This window comes from Archocentrus centrarchus, chromosome 15 (genome assembly GCF_007364275.1).
Source record: "Archocentrus centrarchus isolate MPI-CPG fArcCen1 chromosome 15, fArcCen1, whole genome shotgun sequence".
In the NCBI taxonomy this organism is placed as follows: Eukaryota; Metazoa; Chordata; class Actinopteri; order Cichliformes; family Cichlidae; genus Archocentrus; species Archocentrus centrarchus.
In genome coordinates, this window is record NC_044360.1 from 25,234,632 (window position 1) to 25,261,396 (window position 26,765).

The 26,765-nt window shown below is 40.2% G+C and overlaps 1 protein-coding gene across 1 annotated transcript; it reads left to right on the plus strand.

Annotated features, from left to right (window-relative positions):
* Positions 1–1,647: 1,647 nt before the first annotated feature.
* On the plus strand, positions 1,648–13,357 carry rab11fip2 (RAB11 family interacting protein 2 (class I)). Its single transcript, XM_030748382.1, has 6 exons — positions 1,648–1,789; positions 2,608–3,196; positions 6,326–6,732; positions 7,641–7,995; positions 8,893–8,953; positions 12,432–13,357. Exons 2-6 carry the CDS (start codon positions 2,844–2,846, stop codon positions 12,654–12,656), a joined length of 1,401 nt encoding a protein of 466 aa, XP_030604242.1. The 5' UTR covers positions 1,648–1,789; positions 2,608–2,843; the 3' UTR covers positions 12,657–13,357.
* The last annotated feature ends 13,408 nt before the right edge of the window (positions 13,358–26,765 follow it).

The following is a 26,765-nucleotide window of genomic DNA, read 5'->3' on the forward strand; positions in this document are numbered from 1 at the left end:
GTTGTTTCTGTAAAGATATAAAATTTATCACAGAGCACAAAGCGACTAGAATTTGCGTTTCTCAGCTCTGAAAATGCATCACAAGCCACTTGGTCAGTTACGAGATGAGAGCGCAGTATTCCAGAAACTTAGGACTTCATTTGGGAAATCTTCCTTTTCTTTTGTGGCCATAAATCAGTGGAATTCTCTTCCAACAGAGCTGCTAACATGTAGGAGCTTTCACATTTTTTCACACAACATTGGATGCCACAGCAAAAATACACGCATTTGTGAATTAGGGTAAATTGTGATTGTATATTATTGATTGATGTATTTTATACATTTGTAATTGAAGGATTGGAGTGTTGCTGGATTTTTTTAGGATCTGGGACTTGACAGTGTACTATCTTAATTTTACTAATTGTCATAATTTTGTGGGTTGGGGTGGGATGTAGGGATTTTGAAGGTTTTAAATCTAAATCATTTGATGTTTGTAGCTAATGCAATTTTTTAATTTATTGTTCTATTTACCTTCCCAGGTGGAAAATTGCAGTTTTGCTAAAACCTGGTACAATGAACCTCTCCTGGTTTTATACAAGGTTAATGTTTCATTGTTCACTGTCCCTGTCTAAATAAAAATACAAATATTTCAGTTTAGCAGTGTGGAGTAGCCCCTCAATATTACAGGACTTTATTTAAATACTTTCACGTTACCTAAATATCAGAGAGCTGAAGGAATTACTTGAGGAAGGCTGTAGAGAACACAAACCTAAAAGTGCACAGAGTATGACTTATATAACTTCAAATTACATTTCAAAACACGCTTTATTTGTAAATCCATTTTAAGTGGCATAAAAGCCTTTTTCCAACACTAAATGTGATACACAGTTTATGTCCCATATTTTGCCACTTGCTACATGCTTTAAAGCCACGGTTACAAAGTGGCAATGTACTGTCATATTCCCCTAATGGAACAGCTAATGTAAAACATGAGAGTGAGATCCACGAATGTATTCAACGCTATCTGACTCACATTTTTGTACAGCCTAATATTTCACTAAGCCTTAGCATTTCATTCAGAGATGTACTCTAGATAAGTGCAATAATCTCAGTTTGATGGATGGCCCAGCCGGAGCCTAGGGCCAGTGGTGTGTACATACTGCACTGGTTGCGGCAGAACGATAAAAACCCACACAGACAGGTGTGTTTGGTTAAGATGCACTTGTCAAGTGGGGTGACAAGCATGTCCGTGTTCATTCAAGTGAACCCCTTATCTGAACCTGCATGTCCCACTCATGAAACAAAAGCACTTCCCGTGTTTGTGTGATTTACCACTCAAGGAAACGCGCGAGCACACGCACGCTGTGCACACACGTGTGTAACAATCTCTCACAGCGAGTGTGTTAGCTCAAATTAGTTACATATCCCGTCATTACTGCTTACCTGCACAGTATGCCCACAACTCAGCGCCGATTATGGGTAGAGTTTTTTTTTTTTTTTAAATCATGTTTACATTTCTCCATCTGCATTTTAATTTCGTTAGAGCGTGCGCGCGTACCTGTGCGCGCGCTATCACCTTTTTTTTTTTATTTTGACACTTCAACTTTCACCGGGGTGAGCCGGAAGTGACGTCAGATTAGGAAGTGAAGCTCGCCGGCGGCCGTCAGCAGTGAGCAGTAATGGACTGCAACAATAACAGTAGCTGCGGCGAACAGTAGCTGAATGTGTCGCATGAGTGTGTTTGTGGAAAGAGTTTGTGCCGAGCTGAAGCGCTGAGTGTCAGTGTAGTCCTGGTTAAAATGACCCCGAGGTAAGCAGCTGAGTGTGTCTGTGTGTGTCTGTGTGTGTCTGTGTGTGTGTGTGTGTGTGTGTGTGTCTGTGTCTGTGTCTGTGTGTGTGTGTGTGTGTGTGTGTGTGTGTGTCTCTGTCTGTGTCTGTGTCTGTGTGTGGGTGATGCTGTGTGTGCGCTCAGCAGCTAGCTGCATGATGCTAACGTTATCCTGCAGCCTTAACTGAATGTAACCCTGACAAAGCTTCACCAAAAAAGTCGCAATTTAATTTCGCCTCGCATCGTTTGAATGTTGTGTTCAGTTTATAAACATTTAGTTATGACAAACCTGTGGAAAGAGCCTTACTTAAAGGGACATTACATCTTAATATGACTTCTGTGGCTACTTGTATCACTTCTTTAATGTACAGCTTGTCAGTGCGTCACCTAGAGTTATCTAGAGACATAAGTCATGACTGCTTTACTTCACTATGTGCTCAGCTTCTTAATCTCAGTCAAAACCTCTATTTTCAATTTGAAAATAATCCTTGAAACGGTCCATATCCCCCTGACTGACTCACTAATTCAGTTACAATGACTCCAAAATGTGTCACTGGATGAGATCATCAATATCTGTCTTGAACCTGCATCTTAGAGACATATATTTAAAGATATTCAGCAAAATCATACAGTGCAAAATGTGAGTTCTGCTTAGCCGTATTACTTCAAAAGTGACTGCCATCAAATCATTAGTAGGCTGCCTGGTTTAATATCAGTGCTCTCTGTGCATCTGAGATCCATGTTTTAGTTCTTGGCAAAATAATGACATCCTCCTGTTTCTTTCTGTTCTGTTTTTCTAGCAGATGACTCATCAGTGGCTTGGACATCTGTGATCTGACAGGAGATGAGGCTTGCTCAGTTTGTCAAACTTGTGATTGATTGTAGCAGTTGCTTCTAGACAACACCTACATGGACACCAAACTGTAGTGAATCATGATTGCTGCTTCTTGCACGTCGCACTCTCTGAAAAAAACAGCTACATAAATAATATTTTACTTTATTTTGAATGGATTTCAGTTAACAGCCAGTGCTTACAATGTCACTGGGCGAGCAGTCTCAAAAGTGGTTTCCAACCCATGTCCAAGCCACTGTTCTTCAAGCAACTGGTTTACAACCCAAAGGTAAAAATGGCACCAATGATGCCTACACTATCATCCAGCTGGGCAAGGAGAAGTACTCAACATCAGTGGCAGAGAAGACACTTAACCCTGTGTGGAGAGAAGAAGCCTCCTTCGAATTGCCTGGCCTACTTTTGGAGGGCAACCCAGAAGTGTATGAACTCTGCCTTATAGTGATGCATCGCTCTTTGGTTGGGATGGACAAGTTTCTGGGTCAGAGGTGCATCAATCTTAATGAAATATTTGATAACAAGGAGAGAAAGAAAACTGAGTAAGTATGATAAACTGTAAAAGTGTATTAGATATCATAAAAAGCCACAACGGTTAATTTTTTGGGATAAAAACTGCTGCGGTAGGCTCCAGGTGCATTTACACTTATTTTAATATGAAAACCGCCAGTTAAAAAGTAGAAGATTATTGTCTAACCATGTATTTTTTTTTTTGTCTGTGATATTTACGGGTTATATGTAAACGTATATACACTAGTAGTCATAAAATACCACAGTACTTTGAAGAGCCTCAGCACCGTCCTTTCAAGAGAAAACCTGTGACAGTTTTAACACTAGCACAAATCATGGGACATACAACATGTATGTTTATAGTATAGTCCTAAGACATTAGCATCACATGTGCATTATTCAAGGTGTTTTGTATGTGATGTCTTGTTGTTATAGAGACAGACTCTTGAGAGGAATTGGAAAATATTTGCACAACCTTTCCAGTCATAAGTGGATTACACCATGAGCTAAGTCAGTTGTTATTTGTCACATTTGCCACAAGTATTACTGTGACATTAGACTTCACAAATGCACTGTCTTTTGCGTGTTATATTCTGCACTGTGGTCTCAATTAAGGTCATGACCCAGCCCTGTTGCACCACATGATTTAAATGCCATTGCACTGTCCTTTATTCCCTTTGTGCACTTGCTTTAGAAATGCACTTTATTAAATACATCAGATTTAATGTTAAAAGCAGAGCAGAGTAGATGAAATACTATAACAGAAGCACTTAACTTTTAAACTATTTGACACATCAGTCATACACTTTCATGCTCACTTAGCGAGCATGTTAGTTTTTTTTTTTTGTTTGTTTTTTTCCATCTTCACGAAGCTCTTTTGTTTGAGGCTTAGCAATGAACCGGCCTACATTGCAGAGAGATTATTTTAGTTTAATTGCTGACACCAGTTAGCCCAACTGAAACTAGTGGAGCTGGCCAGACATGTCTTGTTAGCCACTCCTATACTCCCAGTTTTTTCAAAGGTGTGACTGGAATATGGTCTCTCCTTCACAGCCAAAGGAACCTGGGATTGAATCTTGGCTTGTTTGTGTAAAGTTTAGTTGCTCCCCTCATGTTATAATCTTGCCTCAATGCACTGTGCCTTTCTCGGCACAAAAGGAATTGAAGTTTGAAAGCAGAGACTCCAGACTCTAAACTGCCTGTGCCTACATATTGGTGGACAATAGTGGGCGTCTGTCTGAGTCACCTCTTTCATAAACAGGTGGCTTGTTAAGGCTGTTTAGCTGGCTTCAGGTAAAGTCATTCTGGTATAGGGATTGTCCTTATTCAACATTATTCTTAAGTTACTGTATAAAAGACTTGAGGTGAGAGAGAAAAATGGATAAATGTACATTAGAACAAATTAACACAATGTAGACCATCATAGCTTAGAGATTGTGTTATATTTGGCTAAACTCATGACTGGTTGATGACCCAACACACACACACACACACACACACACACACACACACACACACACACACACGCACGCACACACACTTCTTAACCCTACATTAAGCAAACAGGAACTGCAAAACCAAATTGGATCTGGTGTTAATTAGCTTGCTGCACATTTCAGGAGGGAAGGACATTAGTGGACTTCCTCTTTGCCCATCAGTTGGGAGAATCACAATATGTTATAATCAGTGTGAATGGGTTTTATTTATTTAGGTGCCTCAACTGATGCACCTTGAGGCTGTGCACTTTTTCAGCGGTGGTTCTGTAATGGATATTGCCGTTTTGCTAGCTGGCCTGTTGCTAGCTGCAGCTGTACTTGACAATGATGCCAGGGCTCTTGATACTATGGCCACACTCCACAGTGGGTCTCTGTTCACCGCGGCCCATCCGCAATGTTTTTGAACTGGCATACTGGGGAGGCAAGCCCGTACTGATATCTGAGAAGGCAGCCCATAATTATCGCGCACCTGTGTTTGTTGATTGTGAGGAGTTTCCCAGCGGCTTGGGCCCGAGTGGGAGGATTGTGGTTCCAAGTACAGCGAGGTTTATCTTGGCCTTGAGACACACGTGAGGTGCAGTCTCGGCCCCACGGCAGCGGCATGCTGTGGCTGCTGATCAGGCTGAGCATGGCGCGCAGCCTGGGAATTGGGCCCCAGCAAGGCCTTTCATGACTGAGGCTCCTGGGACACGAGCTAGATGGATTAGAATAGCGTTCAACAGCTGCAATTTCTTAAAAAGCCAATACCAACACTTTTTTTTGTTTTTTTCCCCCCGATTAAACAGATAACTGAAATTTCATGCCGGACTTCAAGGAGTACTGTAAAGCTTCATTAACTCTCGGAGAAAATATCAGTAATTGAAGTCAAACAAATACACTTACATACATTTTTAGACTTGGTTATATTGATGAAATCACCGTAGTTTAGAATATGTTACATGTTTGTGACAAATGCAGAGAGAAAATATTGATGCTTGTTTCATTCTGATGCTGGTTTCCTAATGGCCTCCTTCACAAGCCCCCTAACACAGAGAATGTGTCTCATTAGCATGTATGAACTGTTGTGTGCAAAGCCTGCGATGTGGCTTTGCAGTTTCCCAATTGCTTGTCGTTGCATTTCTGAACAAAGGCCAGATTTGTGCAAATGCCACTTTATTTCGCTCAGAGCGAAGGCATAAATCCCATTACTTCCAGTTGAAAAAAGCAGAGAGGTTAAACAAACAGGAGCCCAAAAACAGCCTGAAATGGTCTATATTATTCTGCAGCAGGCTTTTTTTTTTTTTTTTTTTTTTTTTAGGTCAGTTTGTAAAGAATGTTTATCCTTTGAATTATAAATTGTGTTCTCATATGTGTCATAAAAAAGTTCAAATGATTTAAGCCCCTGCATTTGTGTCTCCTTTGGATTAGTCTTCTCAAATTAGCCTTTTCAGTGGTAGCCATAAAGATGTATGTAAAGCCCATTAGAAGGAATGAGGGCTATTTTTCCATTTGTCATATTGTTTGATCGTGTAAGGACTTCTACCACATTGACTTTGTGTCCCTGTCTTCCTGAATTATGTTGCATTACGTGTAATCAACTCGGAGGATTTTTATAAACCCTGCTCTTTTTATATAAATTGTCTCATTGAATTTGCTCAGCTTAAGCTTCCTGCACTCTCGTTTTAGCTGGTATTCCTTGGAGTCCAAGCCCGGGAAGAAGAGGAAAGAACGAGGTCGCATTCAAGTGAGCATTCAGTTCATGAGGAACAACATGACAGCCAGCATGTTTGACCTCTCCATGAAGGAAAAGCCCCGCTCACCTTTTTCCAAACTTAAGGACAAAGTGAAGGGTCGCAAACACGAGAGCGGCTTCGGTGACACTTCTTCGGCCATCTTGCCTCGCTCCGCTGTGTGTGACTCGGAGCCCAGCCGTCAGTCCGTCGCACCAGAACCGCAATCCCAGCCTGAAGCAAAGGTGAAGAGACCACTGCTGGCCGGGGCCCATAAACTCTCTGCAGCACATTCCATGTCAGATCTCATTGGGACCCACTTTCGACCCAAACTGGATTCCATGAACTCCATAGAAGAGAGCGGTGAGGACCAAAGCGTCTGTTTTTCAGAGTAGTTTTTTCATTTGTCAGTTAAAGAAATGCATTTTTTGTTTTTGTTGTTGTTTTGTTTTGGTAAACTTTTATTGCTGCTTGACTCATCTCTGAAGAACTGGTACAGTTTTAAAACACCACCAGTTCCCATATTAACTGAAGTTGCTGATGATCACTTAGTATTTTCTGCATTTTCATTTGATTTTGTTTTCAAGGATGGAGGTTAGTGGTCCAAGCAGTATCCAAAATATTTCAGCGAGCATTCATTCTTAAGTGTTAAAATTATAACAGTTAAGAGTTCTGTACGTAACGGTGGGTCGAGCTGTCTTTTCATCTTCATCTTTAAAAATGTTCATCTGTGATGGTAATCACGTTAGACTTTATACATGCAGCATGGTAATTTAGTGACAAGCAGTAAAACTCTGATTCCTGCTAAGAGAAGCTACAGTCAGTTATCATTGTAGTCTGATTTACATTATCCGTAAGTCATCTCTCGTCCTTCTAAGGGTACGGATAATCATTGGCAGGCACCTTGTGATAAGATTGAGTTTCCTGAAAGTTTCTTTGTAATTAGTACTGAATTGGATGGGAACTATTCTCAAGTTCTAACAGTCTGAATGCAGTTGCAGATATGAAAATGTCTAAAATGACTCCTATAAACCACTGCTGATTAAAGATTAGTTGAAGGCTGCGAGATCAACTTGGTTTTTACAGGTTCTTCTGTCTAAACTGTTAACGAACTGACCATTTTGAGTTCATCCATTCTCACAGGATATATCAGGGATTGACAAAAGCTAGAAAAAAGGCAGCTTTTTCCAAACCCTGTTACAAAAAAAAACTTAAAAGAAAATCACATATTTTTCCCGTTTTAAATGTAACATTTCTGATTTCTTTTCCAGGAAGTACAGGTGGCCCTCACAGGCGTTCCCAGAGCGAGGTGCCAGGCTTCCAGGACGGCGAAGCACACGGTGACCCTTTCACTGATATCACTGACACCCTGCCACAGAAGTATGCCACGCTCCCACGCAATCGCAACCCATTTGAGGGGGAGCACGGGCAGCTGTGGGACCGACCAGAGCGGAAGGAGAAAAAGGAGAAGGTCAGCTTACTGGAACGCGTGACAGGAAAGAAGGAAGGCCGCAAGACCAACAACGGGGGGCGTTCGGGGAGCTCCGGAGACCTGCGGTCCCCCAACCCGTTTAGTGGAGACTCACAAGCAGACACTAACCCATTCAGCTCCAACTACAAAGCCAGGTAGTCCTGTTTTTCTTTGTTAGCTTTATTGGCTATCTTACCATCATCACAATTTTTTCTAAGGTTTTTTTTCCGTGTTTGTCTTAGTTAATCAGTCAGTCCAAAACACCTGAAATTTACAAGTGAATATACTTAAATACGACAACCGTCTTTTCAGAAATATTTCAGTTAATGTCAGATGTGGATTTCAGACTCATTGTGTTTGGCTCCTGCACAGCAGTGATTGCAGCATGTCACTCGTGTGTTTTTCATATATAATCAAATTATCATCCCAAAATCCCAAAACAGGATCTTAGTACCCCATGTAATAGTCACTGCACTACATGATATTTGCTATGGATTTCCAGTAAAGTTTTGAATACCTTGTTGATTGAAATCTACTTTCTGATAGACCCCCTTTCTCTCCCTCTCATTATGTTGTCAAGTATTATTCAAACATTTCCACTGAGCCAGTTACATCTTTTTCCTGTGTTGCATAAAGAGTTGGTGAGCACTGCAGCTAAGTTCTGGTTTATCAGACTGGAAGGTGTCATTAGTGGCTCTTTAGAGTGCCTGGGTTTGATAACGGAGCCCTCTGAGCTATAGTAATGAGATCCCCTGAAGAGATAGACCACCCAATTAACCACTTATCTCTGTAGGCACTAGTCCATCATCTTTACTGCTGCCTTTGTCATACACTAGCTCAGCGGTCATTTGTAATGTAGTGCATGGGTGGAAAAAGGTGGCTTCAAGCATATTATTTATTACTTGGTAATCTATTTATTATTATTCTCATATATTTCCTGTACTAGCACAGGGGGTGAGTACCTCAGAGATTCTATATTGGCAAAATTCTGCTAAAATATACAGTGTTGTGCTTTCATGTGATTACTGACTTTGCATTTGGTTGTTTTGCAGTGACAAAAAACCAACAGGACCTGACATCACCTTTGGTCAGAAGAAGAAGGACAAGAAAATTGTAAGAAACCCTCCTTGTAAAAAGCATGTGGTTCGGAAGGTGATATTGTTATGAGATGTCAACTTTACCTGAGAGTGGCTGAAGGTGGGGAGAGGGGAAAAAAAAGGGGAAATGAACTCAACAATTGCATTTGTGTACAGTTTATACGTACTGCCAGGCAGATTTTGTAATTGAGGACTCTTAAGCAGCTGGTGACATGGATTTGTGAGACCTCTGGAAACTCAGACTAATTAGCAGCTGCATACATCGGTCATCATGTCTGATCTAATCATAGTTTGAAGTGGTGTGAAATTTCGGCCTGTAAGGTCAGTCATAGTTACGTATTACACAGATTGTTTAATAGCAGCTTTTTGATGAGATCAGGCACAGAAATACTTTTTATTTTAAATCATTATTACCTTATTTGTACATAAAGTTTTTTTTTTTTAACTCTTTAGTAGTTATTAGTAGTTTAGTGGTTACAATTCGCAGACTATTACACAGCAAAACTGATATATACGAAGGAGAAGGGGGGGCAGTAGCTGCAGTGATGCCTAAATGAGAAGGAGAATGCTGATAATGGCTTTCCTCACCTTTCTCTGTGGGTGTTGAGGGCTGTCGGTATCCACACATGTGCCCCCGTGCATGCCGCTGTGCCTCGCAGAAATGGCAGCTCCCATTTCCTCTACTTCAAGGCCCTAATTAACCACACGCAGGAGGGAGGGAGGGCAGTGAGAGATTTCAAAGGACTGAGCTTTTAGATTCTCAAAGCTGAGCTCATTAGAAACTGTAATGACACAACTGGAGAATGCCAAGTGTGCGCCTTATCTTCTCCTCACTACTGATCGCAGAAAAATGGTCATCATTACTTTGCCAGTTCATGGTCATTTCCAGGCCTTTGTCACCAGCCACTAAAGCTCCTGATTACTATGCTGTGTGTGTGTGCGCGTGCGTGCATGTACACACACTTGTACGTGAAACCAACATCCTTCCATATGGCTGTCTGCTCTCTTATTCCCTCTCAGATGGCTTAAGTGCAGTATCTTTCAGTGAGATGGCTTTTTTTTTTTTGTAGGTGTGTTTGTGTGTGAGGAATAGGTTACCGAGCTCTATTCCTGAAACCCTCCTTACGTTGGACATTTAATCTCTGTGGCAAATATTTCATTTTGGTTTGTGTCGCCCCACAGTAGCCTCTATGCTGTTAGAAGCGATAAGATACCTGGTAAGCAGTCCTGCTCCAGCTCTTTCTGCATTGTCTTTACCCAGCAGTGAAGGCTTGAATGGTGCATGGGAGTGGAAGCTGATAAGTGTGGTATTTTAAACAGGGTGAAGGCTTTGCTGTTCTATCCGTTCAGGGGAGGATGCCCAGCACTGAAGCGATAAAGTGGTCCCTCATTAAAAACGATTACAGCTCCTCTCGTACCCGCGCAATATGATCTGCACATACTGTACCACGCTGCTCTGTCCAAATAGATTGTCCTCAAAGAGCAAAGCTGGGCTTGGGTTGCATCCCTTTTTTTGGCATTTATTAGCATGACCTTTATTTGTAGAAATATGCAGCCTGGCATTTCCTCCTCAAAACAAAGATTAAATTGTTTTGGAAATCTTTATTGTTAAGTACCGGCAGAGTAGAGGGAGGTTTTGCCTGAGTCTTCTTGAATTAAACAGATTGTATGTTTTAGTACTAGAAAGCAAAGGAAAAAATAAGTACCATTAGAGCAATTAAGCCATGACTTAAGGTAACTGTAAGTTACAGATAAACAGGGATACATGGGAGTCCCTGTTTGTAACCTTTAATTTAGATTAGGTAGGTTACTGGGCAAAAGTCTTGAGCCACCTGGCATTTCTTTATATTTTGATGAAAATGTGAAATAGGTGCAGCGATTTATTGAAACATTTTCATGTATGTTTGCATATAAGGTGAAAACAGAGTTTGTACAGTTTTAACAAACTTGAAAGTCAGTATTTGGTACGACCGCCTTTATTCTTTAACACAATCTGAAGGCAAGCTTCTTATTTTTTTCCTTTTACTTTTCTGCGTTCATAATTCCATAATTTCTGACAAGATCTCCGACACCATTGGCTGAAATGCGGCCCCAAACCATAACAAAGCCTCCTTTACTCATCGCTGGAGGCTTTCGCTGTCTCTCCCCTCTCCTGACCTCTTCCATCCATATTTATGAGAATCGGAACCAAACATTTCACATTTGGATTCTTCACTCCATCAGACCTGTTCCCACTGATTTTCAGTCCAGTTCTTTAGTAATTTGGCATACCTCAGCCTTTCTCCCTGTTTCCCTTCCTTAAGAATGGCTGCTTTAGGCTGATGAGGCTTCAGTGAACAGCAGATGGATCAGCTGAAGGTCCAGATGTGTCCCTCAGGTCCTGTGTCAGGTCTCAGCTGGATTATTTTTCCCTATTTCTTAAGGATATGACTTTCAGATACTGTTCATCTGCTGTAGGTAGTTTTTTTTTTCTTCTTCTTCTTAAAGCTTACCACCACCTCTTTTGTCCAGTCTCCTCAGATTTTCCTTTTAAGGACACACTGCACACCATGCTTAGATATGCCAAGTTTTCAACTAATAGCTTTTTGTAATCACCTTGTTGGTTCAAAAATACAATTTTATGCCTCTCAACCTTAGTTGGCATTTTTCATAGATTCATAGATGAGACATTTTTTGATTTTTAAGTGGCTTAAAGGACAAAACAAAAAAAATCTGAAAATGTTCAAGTACAAGGACTGGACTGCAAATGAGTGAAAAAGCAGCCAATGTCCAAAGAAAAACTTTGAATGACCTTCAGAAATCCTGGAGCACTGTTGCTCAAGACCACTTTAAAAGAAATACAAGAAAGTCTGGCTCCTTGGAAGCAAAATTAAAAAGAAATGAGGGGTGGCTCAAGACTTTTGCAACGTAGTTAGCAGCTTACCATGAAAGCACTTCTTGACTCCACACCACCATTACCTCTGTCGTATCTGCTGCTGACAGTGCTAAGACTAGGATGGAGTTGGTGCTGCACAGCTAGACAAACTATTTAATGAGACAATGTCTGAATTGCCTCCATCATCTATTCTGATTTTTTTTGTTTTGTTTTGTTTTAGGATCAAAAGAAAAAATTTTACATGGGTGCATGTCAGACAGCCTATACACTGATAGTCTGTGATAGGCCAAAATCAAATTGTTGTAAATTGCACTAGTGTTAAATGAGTGCATTTGTTACAGAATTAATTGACATCAGAGCTAAAACCCAGGAGAACAGTCGCATCTTAACAGTCTTCAGTTAGCTTTTATTAACAGCACAAAACATAAACATGTGACTATTTGCCAACAAGCCTAATTAGTCTGTAGCATAAAGACTTATGTTTACTGTCATCCCCACTGTCAGACATTTAAGACTTCTTTTACAAAACAAATGTATGCACAGTATGGCCATTGTGAGGCAAGTTACCTCAAAATCTGCTGCCGTTTAATTGAACATTTCCTGGTTTTTCTATTTTCAGGCGGCGACGCAGGAAAGTGTGGCCGCCTACAGCAACTTGTCTTTTGAGGAGGTTGTGCAGGAACTCATCAAACAGAAAGAAGTGGTGAAAAAGAAAGATGCCCACATCAGGGAGCTGGAAGACTACATTGATAACCTACTCGTACGCGTCATGGAGGAGACGCCAAGCATTCTACGGACACCCTACGAGCCAAAAAAGAAGGCAGGCAAAATTTCCAAAAAGTAGAAAAAAGACCCAGGATGAAAAGGTACTAATGAAGGTTCAGCAATAGCTCATGTATCAATATCAGGTGGCAAAATAAGTGGGAACAAATGGGACTCATTAATTACTGTGGAGTTATTAGAGCATTTTTATTCAGTGATTATAATTTTTATAGGCTTTTACATATTTTTTTTTAAGATCATACAGTTTTTGCAGTTTTCTTATAACTGCGTTACAATTTCTTCATGAGTACTTCTTGGAGTGTATTCTTAGGTACCTCAACAGGAAAAAGTCAGCTGATTTAAGTCAAGTCTATTCACACCAACTACATTTAGCTGTGCTGTACTTGTCAACCCACAGAGGTCTGTTGCACACACAGTTGCCATCATCTGCCGAGAAGCTCTTACAGCCTAAATGCTGCCAAATTCATGTTTACCAGATGCTTTAGTCACAGTTATGTGCTGTTTGCTGAAATATGGTCAAGGGGTTTATGAAGCTGTAGGTACTGTAATTACAATCAAGTGCAAGTCAAAAACTTGCCGCTTAAACTGCGGTACACGTCGCAGCATCAGCTTTTTTCCCCAGGCCTCCTCCGGGCTGCAGATGTGTTTGCATTCAGCTTGAGTGATGGATTTTCTTAGAAACACTGGAAGATATTTAGGGTAAGAAGTCGCTAGACAGTTCCTGGAAGTCTTGTCTGTCTCTAGCTTACTGAGGTGTGCACCTACCCCCACCCCCCCCCCACCCCAAGAACAAATGTACATTCCTTTTATCAGTTACTGACATTTTATTTTTTTATTCCTTTTGTGATGACTATCATTTAATTTTCTTTGACCAAGGCTCTTACAGTCACTCGCTGGAGGTGATAATTTTTACTTTAAGTGCAATAATCATATCGTAAAAGTAATGCTTTATATTCTGCTGGTAATGTTCTTGTTTACATTGTAATCACATGTTGGAGTAAAACTCATCTCTTTATTTCGAGTTGATAGAAAAGCTTGGGGTTCTTTGTTACAGCTACTGATTTGAACAGCCTTCCTCTACTTCAGACAGTTTTTTTTTTTTGTATTAAACTCTACATGTGGGTTTATGTTGAGTAATCTTTATTTATCAAATTTTCACAGCTTATTTACTTATGAATATGATTTTCAATGTATTTGTAAGGTACCTTGTGCTGCTGTTTCCCAGCATCCTCTTCCACGGCCTGTCCTATTGTAAAAACACTGAATCTACAAAAACATACTTCTCATTTGATTAGTTCAGTATTCGTGTATGTGTAATTCCTATTTTGGGCTCAAATTCATTATGTACAGTGTGTTTTACCACGTCACTGGGTGCTAATGAGAATTCACTGATAATTTCTTGAGGTAAATAAGCAGTGAATGTCACTTAGGTAATCCATAACGATCAAAAGCTAACTGTTCTTGTTTCACTTTGAGGGTTACGGTTTCTATGTTAAACTATGCTCCTTAATTTTGTTCATTTATCTGTTTCTCCTGAACAAATGCCAAATTAGCTGCAAGGCAGCTGGTGGATCTCACTGCTGGTACCCATATTAAGCTGGTCTTGGATAAAGCTAAGTTCAGTTTTACTTGTGTTTGTGCCATAGACTGTATAAACACAGATGGAAATAGCCACTGTGGTGTCACTTGCTGGTTTGGTTTATGGACCCCTCTCTTTTGAGGCTTCAAGTTCAGCATTGTAGCCATCTGTGAACCCAGGCTTGGTGATCAGGTGGCGTATGGGACTGAGAAATTAAGGACACTTCATATACTGGGAACTTTTCAATCATAAAGGTAGCCTGCAGACCTTAAAGAATAGCCTGCTTTATCCATTTGTTTTGCTCTAAATTGGACCACATGTTACAAAATGCCACACTTTATTAAAAGCAAAAAGAATGTTTCCTAAAGTAGTGAATTGAGAGGGTTTGGCTTGTTTTCTCACAGAGGCCTCACCACCCACCTCCTGCAGGTCAAAAAAAAAAAAAAATGGTGGTTGGCTTTACTTTTAGACCCAGAGGCTAAATCTATCTTTTATATACAGTCTATGGTTTGTGCAAGATCTTTAGCTGTAGTATACATTTATAGCTGTCTATTCCAGCTGTATTCACAGTGTTAAACATGTTTTATAGTGACATAAATGTCATTTACTTATTGTGGCCACGTTTAACAGATCCATCTTATCCTTATTGGTGGTTTTTGTACTATTTATGTCTTAAAAATATTTGACCTTTACACTGTATGAAATCACAAAAATCACAGGTGAGACAAACTGCTACACTTTATCTGTGGATTGTCATCACAAACACAATTTACATTTTCATGAATGTTACATCACTCGAACACAAGTCATTACATTGTTTCTGTTGTGAAAGTGGTTATTTTATCAGATGGTGTGTGAACATAAGGCCAAAACCTCCTGTTACTGAATGTCTCGCAGTCGGCATACTTAACTCTGAACTGTATGTTAATGGTACGCTAACAAGGTCATTGATCCTTGCTTGCCTTTAAAGTATTTGGAGTATCCAAAGAGAACATTTCATGACTGTGTGTTTTTTTTTTTTTTGTTTAACCCCCTCTTTTGTTTTTTGTTTAGCCACACACATTATGGAAGTTACTGTTGGTGGTTATGCTGTCTGATCATGTGGCAAAGGCACTGGTTAATTCCTGTGTGTCTGGAAAATGGTAATCTGATGTTTTATCTGTATGATTTTGCAATGCTGACAGTGTTTAAATTCGTTTTTGGAACCATGGGTGTTTTATGGCTAAGAATCAGCTTCTCACTGATTGCCTTCCAACTTTGGCTGAAGTGTTAATTCTGGACTCGTGTGTTTTGGGCTTTCCTAACCGCTTTAACCGGTCTGTATTGGTAGGTTGCCAGGTGTTCATTGATCTTTTCGAGATCTCCGTTGTATATTCTGTATAGTCACTTGCAAAATCGCTTCAAGTTTTGAGTTTTTACACATTTTTAAAATGTTTGAAATTGTGCTTCCTGGGAAAGGTGTTAGCCAGGTTAAATAAAAAAAACCACATTATTCACCATCTTCCAGTGAGCTCAAATGAACTGATAACTGGCTTCGATTGTGATTCTCGGGCTTTGAAGTGTTTTTATTTCTCATGCTTTTTTTTTTTTTTATTATTGTTATAGACACAAAATCTCTCATTAGCAAAGCAAACGTGTGCATTTCTGGCAGTGGTGTTCTAGTGTAGGTCATCGTGTATATCAGAGAAAATCTTGTTTGGAACAGGTCTTTTACTCTCAAGGCTACAATGTGCCCCTTATGCTCGAATGATTAACTAACAAAAAGATATCGTCTGAGAACATTTGATGTCAGTACATTTGCACCCTCGGGTTATTTAGTTCAAATGAAAAATGGGGGTGAGTAGTTCAAATTAATTAATTTTGGCTGTCAGTTTGTCTTTTAGCTTGATTGATACATTTGCTTTATGATTTAACATAATTTGGTGCTTTGGTAGATGTCATACGAAAAGGCAAATCTAAATGAAAAGCATTTTGAAATTATGTTTGACAACAACAGTGCAAAGCGATATTTTACACCCCCCCAAAAAAACAAGGGAAGATCTGCATCAATATTCCTTGCCTCTTTGCATAATGTTTCTCATACAATAAATTTGAATATGCAAAGCATTTAAAAGGCTTGAAGGCAAATTTTCCTATAGAAAGTGGCCCACACTGTAATTTAAGTTTATATCAATTGTGCATATTCATCAGTGTGCGCCTTCAATATTTTAAGAGTTTTAGGTAAATGTCCGCCCTGTTCCAACAAACTGTGCACATACACGGGGATTTTTTATTTTTTTCCCTTGTTGATGAAGCATGCATTGAACCTTCTGATGAAGATGACTTAAAGCTCCAGCGGGGATCTGACAATCCTCCTCTGGTAGTCTTTCACTGATACGATGATGCTGCTTGCCATAGGCCACATACAGCTGCCAGACACTAAGACTTAAGCTGCAGCTAAATCCCCTGACGGTGCTTGTAATGTGGCACACAGTTTTGAAGGAAATGATGACGGCGTTTATGAACGATCTCGCTATTTAGCGAAGCGTCATCAAGTTTAGAGGAATGAATGGCATCTAGTGCACAGAGGCCAACACAATTAAACATGGGTAGCTATTGGTGCCCCAACATGATGGAGACCTAAAATAATAATTTGAAGCAAACATGTTGGTTTCTGTCGTGTGTGTGTGTGTGAGTGTGAGTGTGTGAGAGTGAGAGAGAGTTTGAGATTGGTCTCACAGTTCATTCAGACTTTGTAATGTTACAAATCAATTATCAATTAAATGGGTGTTTGAATTCTTGTCATTTCTGCATGTCGGTCATGTTTTGATTATGTATCACTTACACACTAGCCAACTTTTAAACCTTTGATCCACTTGATTGGGTTCTAGTGGGTTCATTCTGATCAAACCTCATGACCTTGTTGTAATCTATTTAACTCAGAACTGTATAATTAACAGATGTGAAAGTTAGATCATCTTTTTGTGTTTAATTTTTACACATTAGCAAATATGCAAGACTTTCCTGGATGTTTGGGGATACGAATGTATGTTTTTGTTTTTGTTTTCTTTTTTTATTATTATTATTGTAGTTTTACATTGTGGTGTAGAAACTGTATGTATTATGACAATATAATGCTGTTAATGGTTACAATGTAAAGTGCCAACAATAGCACTTAATGGTGCAGTTATTGTTCACCAATTTCTTCGTGTGCTACAGTTTGTAACATGAACTTTTAGATATTACCACGACTATTATAAATCAGTTCCAATGTTTCACTGGATGTAGCTTGAAAGGCACAGGTAAGATTGTTAAGTCCTTTTCAATAAAGTTACAGTAAAGGAAAAACTGGTGCGTTGCTTGTTTTTGAGGCACATTGAAAACCTCTAATGGCAAATGACACTTAAATTTTATAGTGTGTTGTGAATCTGTTGCAGTAGATCTGTTTAATCCAACAGTGCAGCGCAAATCTGATGCAAATCTTCCATAAAGTGGATCGCTGTCTCTTCCGTTTAACACCTGTCCTGTGGATAAATTAAAAGCCACTCTCAATTAACTCTGATCTCGCTGGCAGTTAAACCACAATTAGTGTTTATAATTGTGCCGATTTGTGTCAAGCTTTTGTTTTCTCCCTGCTCAAAGCGTCGCTTCCTTTTGTTCTGGAGAAATTCCCATGCCCTCCAGGCGAGAGAGAGAGAGAAGTTGCATCGTTTGACAACTGAGTAGCAAGATTGCTTTTAAAAACTCCACTTTCATTCGCCCGCGTGTGCAACAGCGCTGTGTGAAATCTTCTGGGACAAGAAGCACTCGTGTTGTTTACCAGTCGATGCTTTTGTGGGAGATGATTTGCTTCCCCGTCTTCCTGCCACATAACAGGTTAAAACATGACCCCCCCCCAATCACCTCACTTTAGTCGTCCCTGAAGAGGTGCATCTCAGCAATGCACCAGCTGCCAGTGCACACCACCCCAGAGCTGCATAGGAGTGGCAACGGCAGACGCGAGTAAGATAATAAATTGAAAAGCACTTAATTCCTTTAAATCTTGAAATGCTACAGGTGAAATGGCAGCATAAGCACCTGTGCTGACTGAAGAATTAGACTTTATAAGAGACTAAGTATAAGTTGCCTGTTGTCATAATGTTAAATTATAGGTAACAGAAGTGGCATCATATATAATGAATATTTTTTTTTATCTTAACTGACAGGGTGCCTGAACCCTGAACATCAAAAAGCGTGTAATTGGGGCTTTATGTAGGTGTCACCTGTTGTATTCATAAGCTAATTGGCACGATCATTGTCATCCTTACACATTCATCAACAGATTGAATTTCCCTCATCCCCATCTCTTGTGCGATGGTGGCACGTGTCATCTGAGTGCCTACTACACTAAAGCCCATTAGCTCATTGTGCATTATATCATATGGCTGTAATTTGAGGAAATATCTAACAAATGTGTTATGCAAGATTCTGTGGGCGCAGGAGAGCCCAAGCGTGCCAGAAAGGGCCACCCACAGGTCACCTGCGCACCCCTTTAAATATGGATGGGCGTCAAAGCGGGGATCAGTGTCACCCTGCGCGTGTCTGTGAATGGAAGTGCCTCGGGCAATCATGGAGAAACTTATATGACACGAAATTCAGCAGATGGATGAGGTGTTTTAGGGGAAAAACCAGACCTATTTGGGCAGCTGGCTTGAACTAGCTGCATGATCGGGGGCCAGATGTCAAGGTCAACCCCCTCCAACTCCCAAGAGTATCAGACCGCACCCACTCATCTAGCGTAGGACCCTTTGTTGTTGGATAGTTAACATTTTACATAGGTGCTTGAGATAAATCAGCTGTCAAACATGCTGTGGATCCCTGCGTTGAGCATTGTATTGACGGCATTGTCTTCCCCTGATAGCTGCCACGCGTCTGGTATCAGGTGAACAAAGCCAGACGACAACCAGAGGAAAGAGAAGTGTCAGCAGTGAAGAGCAAGCAAGTGTGAAGGTGAAGGAAGAGAACCCATTTAACTGCAAAAAGGATGCAGTGACATTAAATAACTATATTAACCTTAAATTTAAAGAAAAACTTTTAAACTGTACTTACCAAAGACAAATCATCTTAATTCATATTATACTGTCAGAGCTTAAAGAGTGAAGTGACGTTCAAAAAATGTACAAGAATATAGCTTGTCTATAGAAGACCTCAAGCACACTTATGCTGAAGAAATGTAACAGATTAGACTATATATACGCTCACTGACCACTCTATCAGGTATACCTTGTTAGTTCCTGGTTGGACCCTCTTCTGCCTTCATAATTGTCTTCATTCTTTGTGGCACAGACTCAACAAGGTGCTGGAAACATTCCTCAGAGATTTTGTACTAATCATTGTACTCTGACCTCTCACATCAACAAGGCCTTTTTGGCCAGAGACCTGCCGCTCTTTTCTCTTTTTCAGGGCATGTTCAAAGCCAATTAAATTACCTTTCTTCCTCATTCTGATACCTGGTTTGAACTTCAGTAGATCGTCTTGACCATGTCTGCCCTGTGATTGGCTGATTAGATATTTGGATTAATGAGCAGCAGGACAGTGGTCACAAGCACTGACTGGCCACCTCATTAGGTACCGTCCCATGTTTTTCAAGCATGTCTCAGTTTTTTCTTCTCCATAAGGTATTTAAGTTTGTATTTGTAACGCTTATACAATTAATTTGTGTACCTGTGTCAGTGTCATCTCATATTTTGCTAACCTTACATTTTTTTCCTTTTCATTTTGTTATGTCCTGTTTATACAGACAAGATGCTACTAGCAAATTAACTATTGTTGCTCAGCATCGTAACATATGCACCAAACGGTAAAGTATCTGGTGATATTAAGGTAAAGTTAACATAATGTAGTTTCTGTAGCTAGCTGCTAACTAGCTAATTAATAGTTTGTTTAATTAGCGGGTTGTCTTTAATTTTAGGAACTGCACCACCAGGAATCTCTTTAAAATGCATTTAAATTTTAGGTGCGTGTTTTTTAGGTTTACCTTATTGCAGGCTGGGAATGGTTTTTTTTTTGGTAAAACACTTCCTAACTTGCATGTGAAAAGTGATAATATAAAGCAACTGGTCTTTGAGCAGTAAATGCTGCAGACTTCCATCAGCACACTATAGGTTTGCACTTAATCATTTTTAGCCTGCAGCTGGCACCAGAAATAACATGTGGAAGGATCAAGGCAGTGATGAGGAACTCTGATACGCGAGTTTTGGTGTTATTACCAGGGAAAAGCACATAATAAAAGCTATGCTGTATTCAGAGGTTTATAATTTGTAAAAATGACATTTTACATATAATTCTGTTTGGAATTACGTTAAATTTCCTGTAATCTAGAACAGTATCTATCGGCTTATTGTTATTGCAGTGTGTTATTTTGGGAAGTCTAGGTCCTAACTTTGATGTGCAATGATCACAGCAGGCTAACCCAGAACCCAAGCAGCCTGCTCGCTGGATAGCTCACATTAGAACCTCACTGCTACAGCTCTGTAAAGCCATGCTAAAACTGGAGTAATACAATCAATCAATCAGTCATCTCCTGACTTCACAGCACAGGAGAGCTCTGCTGGAATGCTGCTAAGCTGCAGATGTACCAGCCAAATTACTCCAGAGGGGAATTACCAGCCCATAAATCCAGACGTCAGTAGGATGGTTGTAGCCTATTTCATGGTTAAAAAAAATTTTTAAAAATCCATGCAACTTGTTTTTACAACTCCATAAAACTATCTTGCTGTGCAGGGTTCAAACTTATCTTGGCCGACAGATCTAAACATGTTTGCATCCAAACATGGCCTCAGATCATGGCGATTTTAAACATCATCAGAATTTGCTGTAGTTCACATGTCCTGACAGGCCCTTTAAAATGAATGAGCTACAACGTGACAAACAGTTCGAACAGCTAATAACCATCTCCTGCTCATTCATAATGTTCTATAAATCTGGGGCATGGTGTAGCCTGCAGGCTTTACCTTCCTATAGATACAGGCTTACTTATTACATGATGTAAAAGGCCCATTCAGGCTAAATATCTTCATCCTCAAGTGTTAAATATCCATCATCATTAGGTGTTTGTTAGTGAATCTAATTGGTTTTAGCAAAACACATGATCCTTTCACCCATTTCAATTGTGCAGTTCTCATGTAAGTAGCAGACAAACAACAGGCATACAGTCTAGTCAACACCACACAGTAACCACTGGCAACAGACTGTTGGCAGGTACCGGGCTTCATTATTGCTAATTAAGATGTATAAATATGCTGTCTGGCACTTTCCATCAAACTCAAAAAGTGCCAAGGTAGACAAGGTGAGGGCACGAGTACTGGTAGTGATGTTGCAGTGTGTACTCTGTGGGCACACTTCAGCTCAGCTGGCATACATCTGACTGATGCCTTCATGTGCCAGCAGCTAAACAAGCCCGGGTTTGAGGGGAGAGTGTTGCACATTTTGGGCTGAGCTAAGCAAAGTCTGCCAATGTCTTAGAGTGTCTGGCTTCACAGTGCCTCATACAGAGCACCTTGTTGAGCTGCGTGGCCCGGTCTCCTTACAGATGATGGCAGTGGACAGTTTACAAGGGGGAGGCACGGCCAGGAGAATGTGACATCACAGCACACCAACGTGATAGTGAGTTCTAACCTGTTACTTAAATGAACCAGAACGCAGTCTGCTTATTGATTTTAGGCTTAGTTAGATATTTTAGAGAATTAACATTTGTTTTGCCTTCCATCACCTTCAATTTACTTTGACAGCACTGGTTACAGGTCATTGCTACACTGTATTGCCAAAAGTATTCACTCATCTGTCTTCACATGCATATGAACTTGAGTAACATCCCATTCTTAATTCATAGGGTTTAATATGAGCCCAACTCCTGAAAAACAACCCCCCCCCATCAAACTTTACACTTGGCACAGTGCAGTCAGACAAGTGCCGTTCTCCTGGCAACCACCAAACCCAGATTCATCCATCAGGTTGCCAGATGGAGAAGCATCACTCCAGAGAACACATCTCCACTGCTCTAGAGTCCAGTGGCGGCGTGCTTTACACCACTGCATCTGACACTTTGCATTGTTCTTGGTGATGTAAGGCTTGGTTGCAGCTGCTCGGCCATAGAAATCCATCCCATGAAGCTCTCTGCACACTGGTCTTGAGCTAATCTGAAGGCCAGTTGAAGTTGAAGTTGACTCTGCAGAAAGTTGGCAACCTTTTTGCACTATGCACCTCAGCATCTGTGATTTTATGTGGCCTAACACTTCATGGCTGAGTTGCTGTCATTCCCATTCGCTTCCACTTTGTTATAACAGTTGACTGTGGAATATTTAGTAGTGAGGAAATTTCACAATTGGACTTGTTGCACAGGTAGCATCCTATCACAGTACAACACTGGAATTCACTGAGCTCCTGAGAGCGACCCATTCTTTCACAAATGTTTGTAGAAGCAGTCTGCATGCCTACGTGCTTGGTTTATACACCTGTGGCCTGATTCAAGGATTTGGATGGGTGAGCAAATACTTTTGGCAGCATAGTATATGGAAAGCATCCAGTTTTAAAAGTTGAAAAACATCACAGTACTGTGAAACAGTTTCTGGAGCTAGGTGAGAATGCTTTCCAAAATAATGCCACGAACAGTTGTTAAATATTAATTAAGTTCATACACATTAATGTAATCAGAGAAAAAAAAATCAGCCCAAAATCAATATTAGATGTGATCTTTGTGCCTTTTAATTAGCACCAGCTCTTGTAGCTATAGGTACTTACAGTTTTGGCAAAAAGATTGATCCATGTGAGTACCAAGAGCCAACCTTGGGGACTGAAAATGAAGTCATCACAGATGTGGCAAATACCGCAGTTCCCCAAATGGCCAACTTTAGAGCAGGAAAGCACATGTTAACAGCCTGTTACAAAACTGTTTTGCTCTATATAGCTATTTGTTTCCTTCATGACAACTGCACAGGCTTAAAGTCACCCATCTTTGGGGGCATGGCTGCTTTGGCTTCACTCTGGGCCGCTTGACTGTGTTTGGAGCATTTACAGTGTAATTATCTAACGAATAACACGGCTTGCTGTTTGAAATGGAATTAAGTTAACTGTACCAACAATCCAACAAGTCTGTGTTCCAGTTTGGAGGATGAAATTCTCCTTTTTTTTTTGTTACTCAGGACTAATTGCAAACACTGTGCTTGGATCTTGCTAACCAGGCTTGCTATTAAGTGTTAGTGAAGTAGCAAGTTAAGTAGGTAGTCACTACTGGCACCAACAAAACAAGACGGTGACAGCCAAAAGACTAAAATTGAGTCTAAATACGGCTACATCAGCTGCGTCCATCTTTTATAAACAAACTATGAAGACAAATTCTTTATAATCCTTTAAATAGGTTGGAAAGTCTTCCTCATAAACATTCTCCCTGCTTTACCTTATGAGAAAAGTTTCTACTACTGTTGTAGAACAGGAAGAAAGCAAATGGTTTTGGTCACAAGGCAGCCATTTGTTCAGCTTTCTTGGATGAGAAAGAGCCCCAAGTTTTGGTTTTTTTTTGTGGAAATATAGTCCATAAACAATGGCAGGAACCACCAGGAAAGAGTAGAGACCAAAACTAAGAAGAATTTAACATTGTTACTGTCAGTGACTCTTGGTTTGCACCCTTTTTTCTACACTAGTTTATGAATGTGTTATTAGCAGGCAGGCAGCTGCGAATGCAAATATCTGTAACCTTGCCTCATCCTACACAAACCACTGTGGGCTTTTTCTCTGAAATGTGTTCTCATAGCTTGACTGCCAATATTTTGCAATATCCAATGGGTGATAAGATTTTTTTTTTTTTCGAGTTAGTAGTGTTATCTGTAATCTTCTATTTATTTTTATCCAGCCTTGAATTCTCCAAAACACACAGTCGTGCAGTTCTGCCCTAATAATTCAGATTTTGGCATTTTAGTGAATCCCCTAATACAAGATGTGTGACAAGGACAGTTGTGTAAATGAGGGTCACCGAAGAAAGCCTGTTTTTCCTCTGCGGTGACTAATTAGGAAAAAAATAACAATTAGCCAATTGACCAATTAATAACAATCCTCTAATCTACAAAAAGTGATCATCAGGAAAGATCTATTGATGTTTCTTTGCTGTGAAAAGAGAAGCTCCATGGGCGTTCTGCACCAAACGAGATTTAAAAGGTCTTTAATCTAATTAATCTGAGATAAATAATGGTTTATGCTGCTACAAAATTGCTCATCGAGAGGATTACAATACCATAATATACAAAGTAATAAGTTTTAATGAAAGGAATTGAAACGTCTGTCTCTAGCCTCATTCTCTGTCGGGTTTTCTCTCTTTTTTGTGATGCACAGTAGCTGCGAGTCACATCGCTGCAACCATTTACTTTGCGCACCCATATATTCAGACGCATCCTTATTTACATCTGAGTTGACTGGCCGATAAGATACAGTACTAATCCTTAACTGTGGAAGCATGCTACTTCCAAGCCTCTGAGATGCCATATGGTAGAAAAAACATTCATGTGAAAACAGATGAATGAAATCCAGGGAAGCCGTCCTCGAGGACCGGCAAACTGTGTCCACAGATTCAAGATTTTCCTTTTTCCTACCCCGTGACCCCTCCATAGTTACTGAGACATCTTTTTGGACTAACTGGCTTCACCTCTAAAATCATAATGATGAAATGCAGCTTTTCAGCTGTCTCGTAACCAGCCGGATTTGTTTTAAAAATCTTATATAAACTTAATGGGACATAAAACCAACATGGCAGTGTTTCATAATCCTCACTGCGGGCTTTGGAGCGCACTAATCGTGGTTTGTTTTTCAAATATAACTTCACTGCAGATAATTGTGAAGCACTTCTCCAAACAGCCCAGAGTGTGTGACCAGCAGTGTAGCCTCAGCCGTGTGGACTATCATCATTAGGACTGTGCATGTTCTTTTTCCAGCCTCCAGTATTATGGAATGTCTCCACTGTTTTCAAAGTGTCACGTAGCTGCATGAAGACCTATCAAACCTTGGCCGGTGAGGAGCCCGCTAGCCTCTATGGACTCCTTTGTAGGGGGGGCAAAACGCTCGCAATTTGCAAGTGAGATGAGTTGTCAAGCTTCGGAGACGTGCAGGTGGCTCAATTTGTCTCCCTGTTTTGATATTGCTGAAGCTCAGAGGATTGGCAAAGCGCTGGTTAAAAAAAAAAACCCTACAAGTCCTGAGTTCAGGAGGTGCTGCAATTAATTATGTCGCCCAAGTTTTGACTCGCATAACATTATGCTGTCACTCCCTCAGAGAGATGACGCTGATGTCTTTATCCCATGAATGTAATTGCTGGCTGTCTTTTGCTCTTCACAACAACACCAAGAAAAAAAAAAAATATGCGCTGACACGTTTGATAAAACTGGCCCACATAAAACACTAGTTAATGTATTGTGGAAACATCAAAACCAAAGGCTTGGCTTCTCTTAACTTCCAAGTGATGCATTCATTTAACAGTTGTTAAAGTCTGAGGAAATACAAACAAATGAGATATTAACGTAATAATCCGTGACATTTTTATATAAATAAATGTCGGTTTAGTGCCTCCCAGGCAGAGCTACTATAAGGAAACCACGAATCGGACTCGAGCCTTGGTTTGGCTCCAGTCTAAAGGCACAAAGTTTAGTTTTAAAAGCTGTTTATTTAGAAGAAATAAACAGCAACTTTAAAAATTTTCAGTTTACGTTTCTTGTTTTTTTGTTTGTTTTTTTTAATGAGGATTTGATGTTTGAAAATAATCATGATTCTTAGTTTAATGATAACTGTAAACATTTGTGTAAAATACAGGAAATTCTGTAGAGTAAGGTAATACAGTTGTATACTGTTCATTTTAAAGCCTTTTACAAAGCATTTCATTTTCAGGTAAGTTAGACTGGATTCTCACTCTGTTGCTTGACTAACTCATCTCACAGAATCAAGTCTCACTACTTCAGTAGGCCGTAGCAGCCTGAGGATGAGGTCGCTTTGACTACCAAGAAAGAATGGGAATGTTTTAAGTTTAAATCATTTAGTGTTGCAGTGGTCATTTCAGTGTTTAGACTTTGTTGTTGAAGTTTGAAGCTGTTTCCATTGTTTGTGGAGCTGAAAACAATGACGAGCTTTCTCTAGTAAAGGTCACCATGACCAGGACTCCTGTAGCGATTAATCCCGTCTGGCCAGCGTTCATCTTCAGTGTTTGTTCAAATATGGAATACAGCAGCATTCCCAAAACCTTGTGATGAGGCAAAGAGAAAGTTCCGGAAAGAAAAGAGCGTACAGATATTGTTGTCAGCCGGTCTACGCTTTGCTTTAAGATTATTTTAACAATGTTCTGCATTTGATGCGACCGCATTCAGCGTGTTTAGCATGACATGGAGGTGTTTTGAGAAGGCGGCAGTGGTAGAGAAGTTGTTAGGCTAGGTGGTGGTTCGTCTGGGGGTATGAATTTGGAACATGCAGTTCCCTCTCCTCGAGCAGTGAACCAGAACCAAGTGGAGTGAGGCTTGCGGGCCACAAGAGCACCATTGTTCTTCACATTAATCAAACTGAGGAAGGGCAGGTAGCATTTCCCCAGCCCACCCTACATGCACA

What these genes read in the sequence shown, in the direction of transcription:
- rab11fip2 (XM_030748382.1), top strand. Translation starts at nt 2,844, where the DNA reads ATGTCACTGGGCGAGCAGTCTCAAAAGTGGTTTCCAACCCATGTCCAA. An exon ending in AGCTCCAACTACAAAGCCAG is followed by an intron (nt 7,996 to 8,892) that starts GTAGTCCTGTTT and finishes GTTGTTTTGCAG; the next exon opens with TGACAAAAAACCAACAGGAC. An exon ending in AGAAGAAGGACAAGAAAATT is followed by an intron (nt 8,954 to 12,431) that starts GTAAGAAACCCT and finishes TTCTATTTTCAG; the next exon opens with GCGGCGACGCAGGAAAGTGT.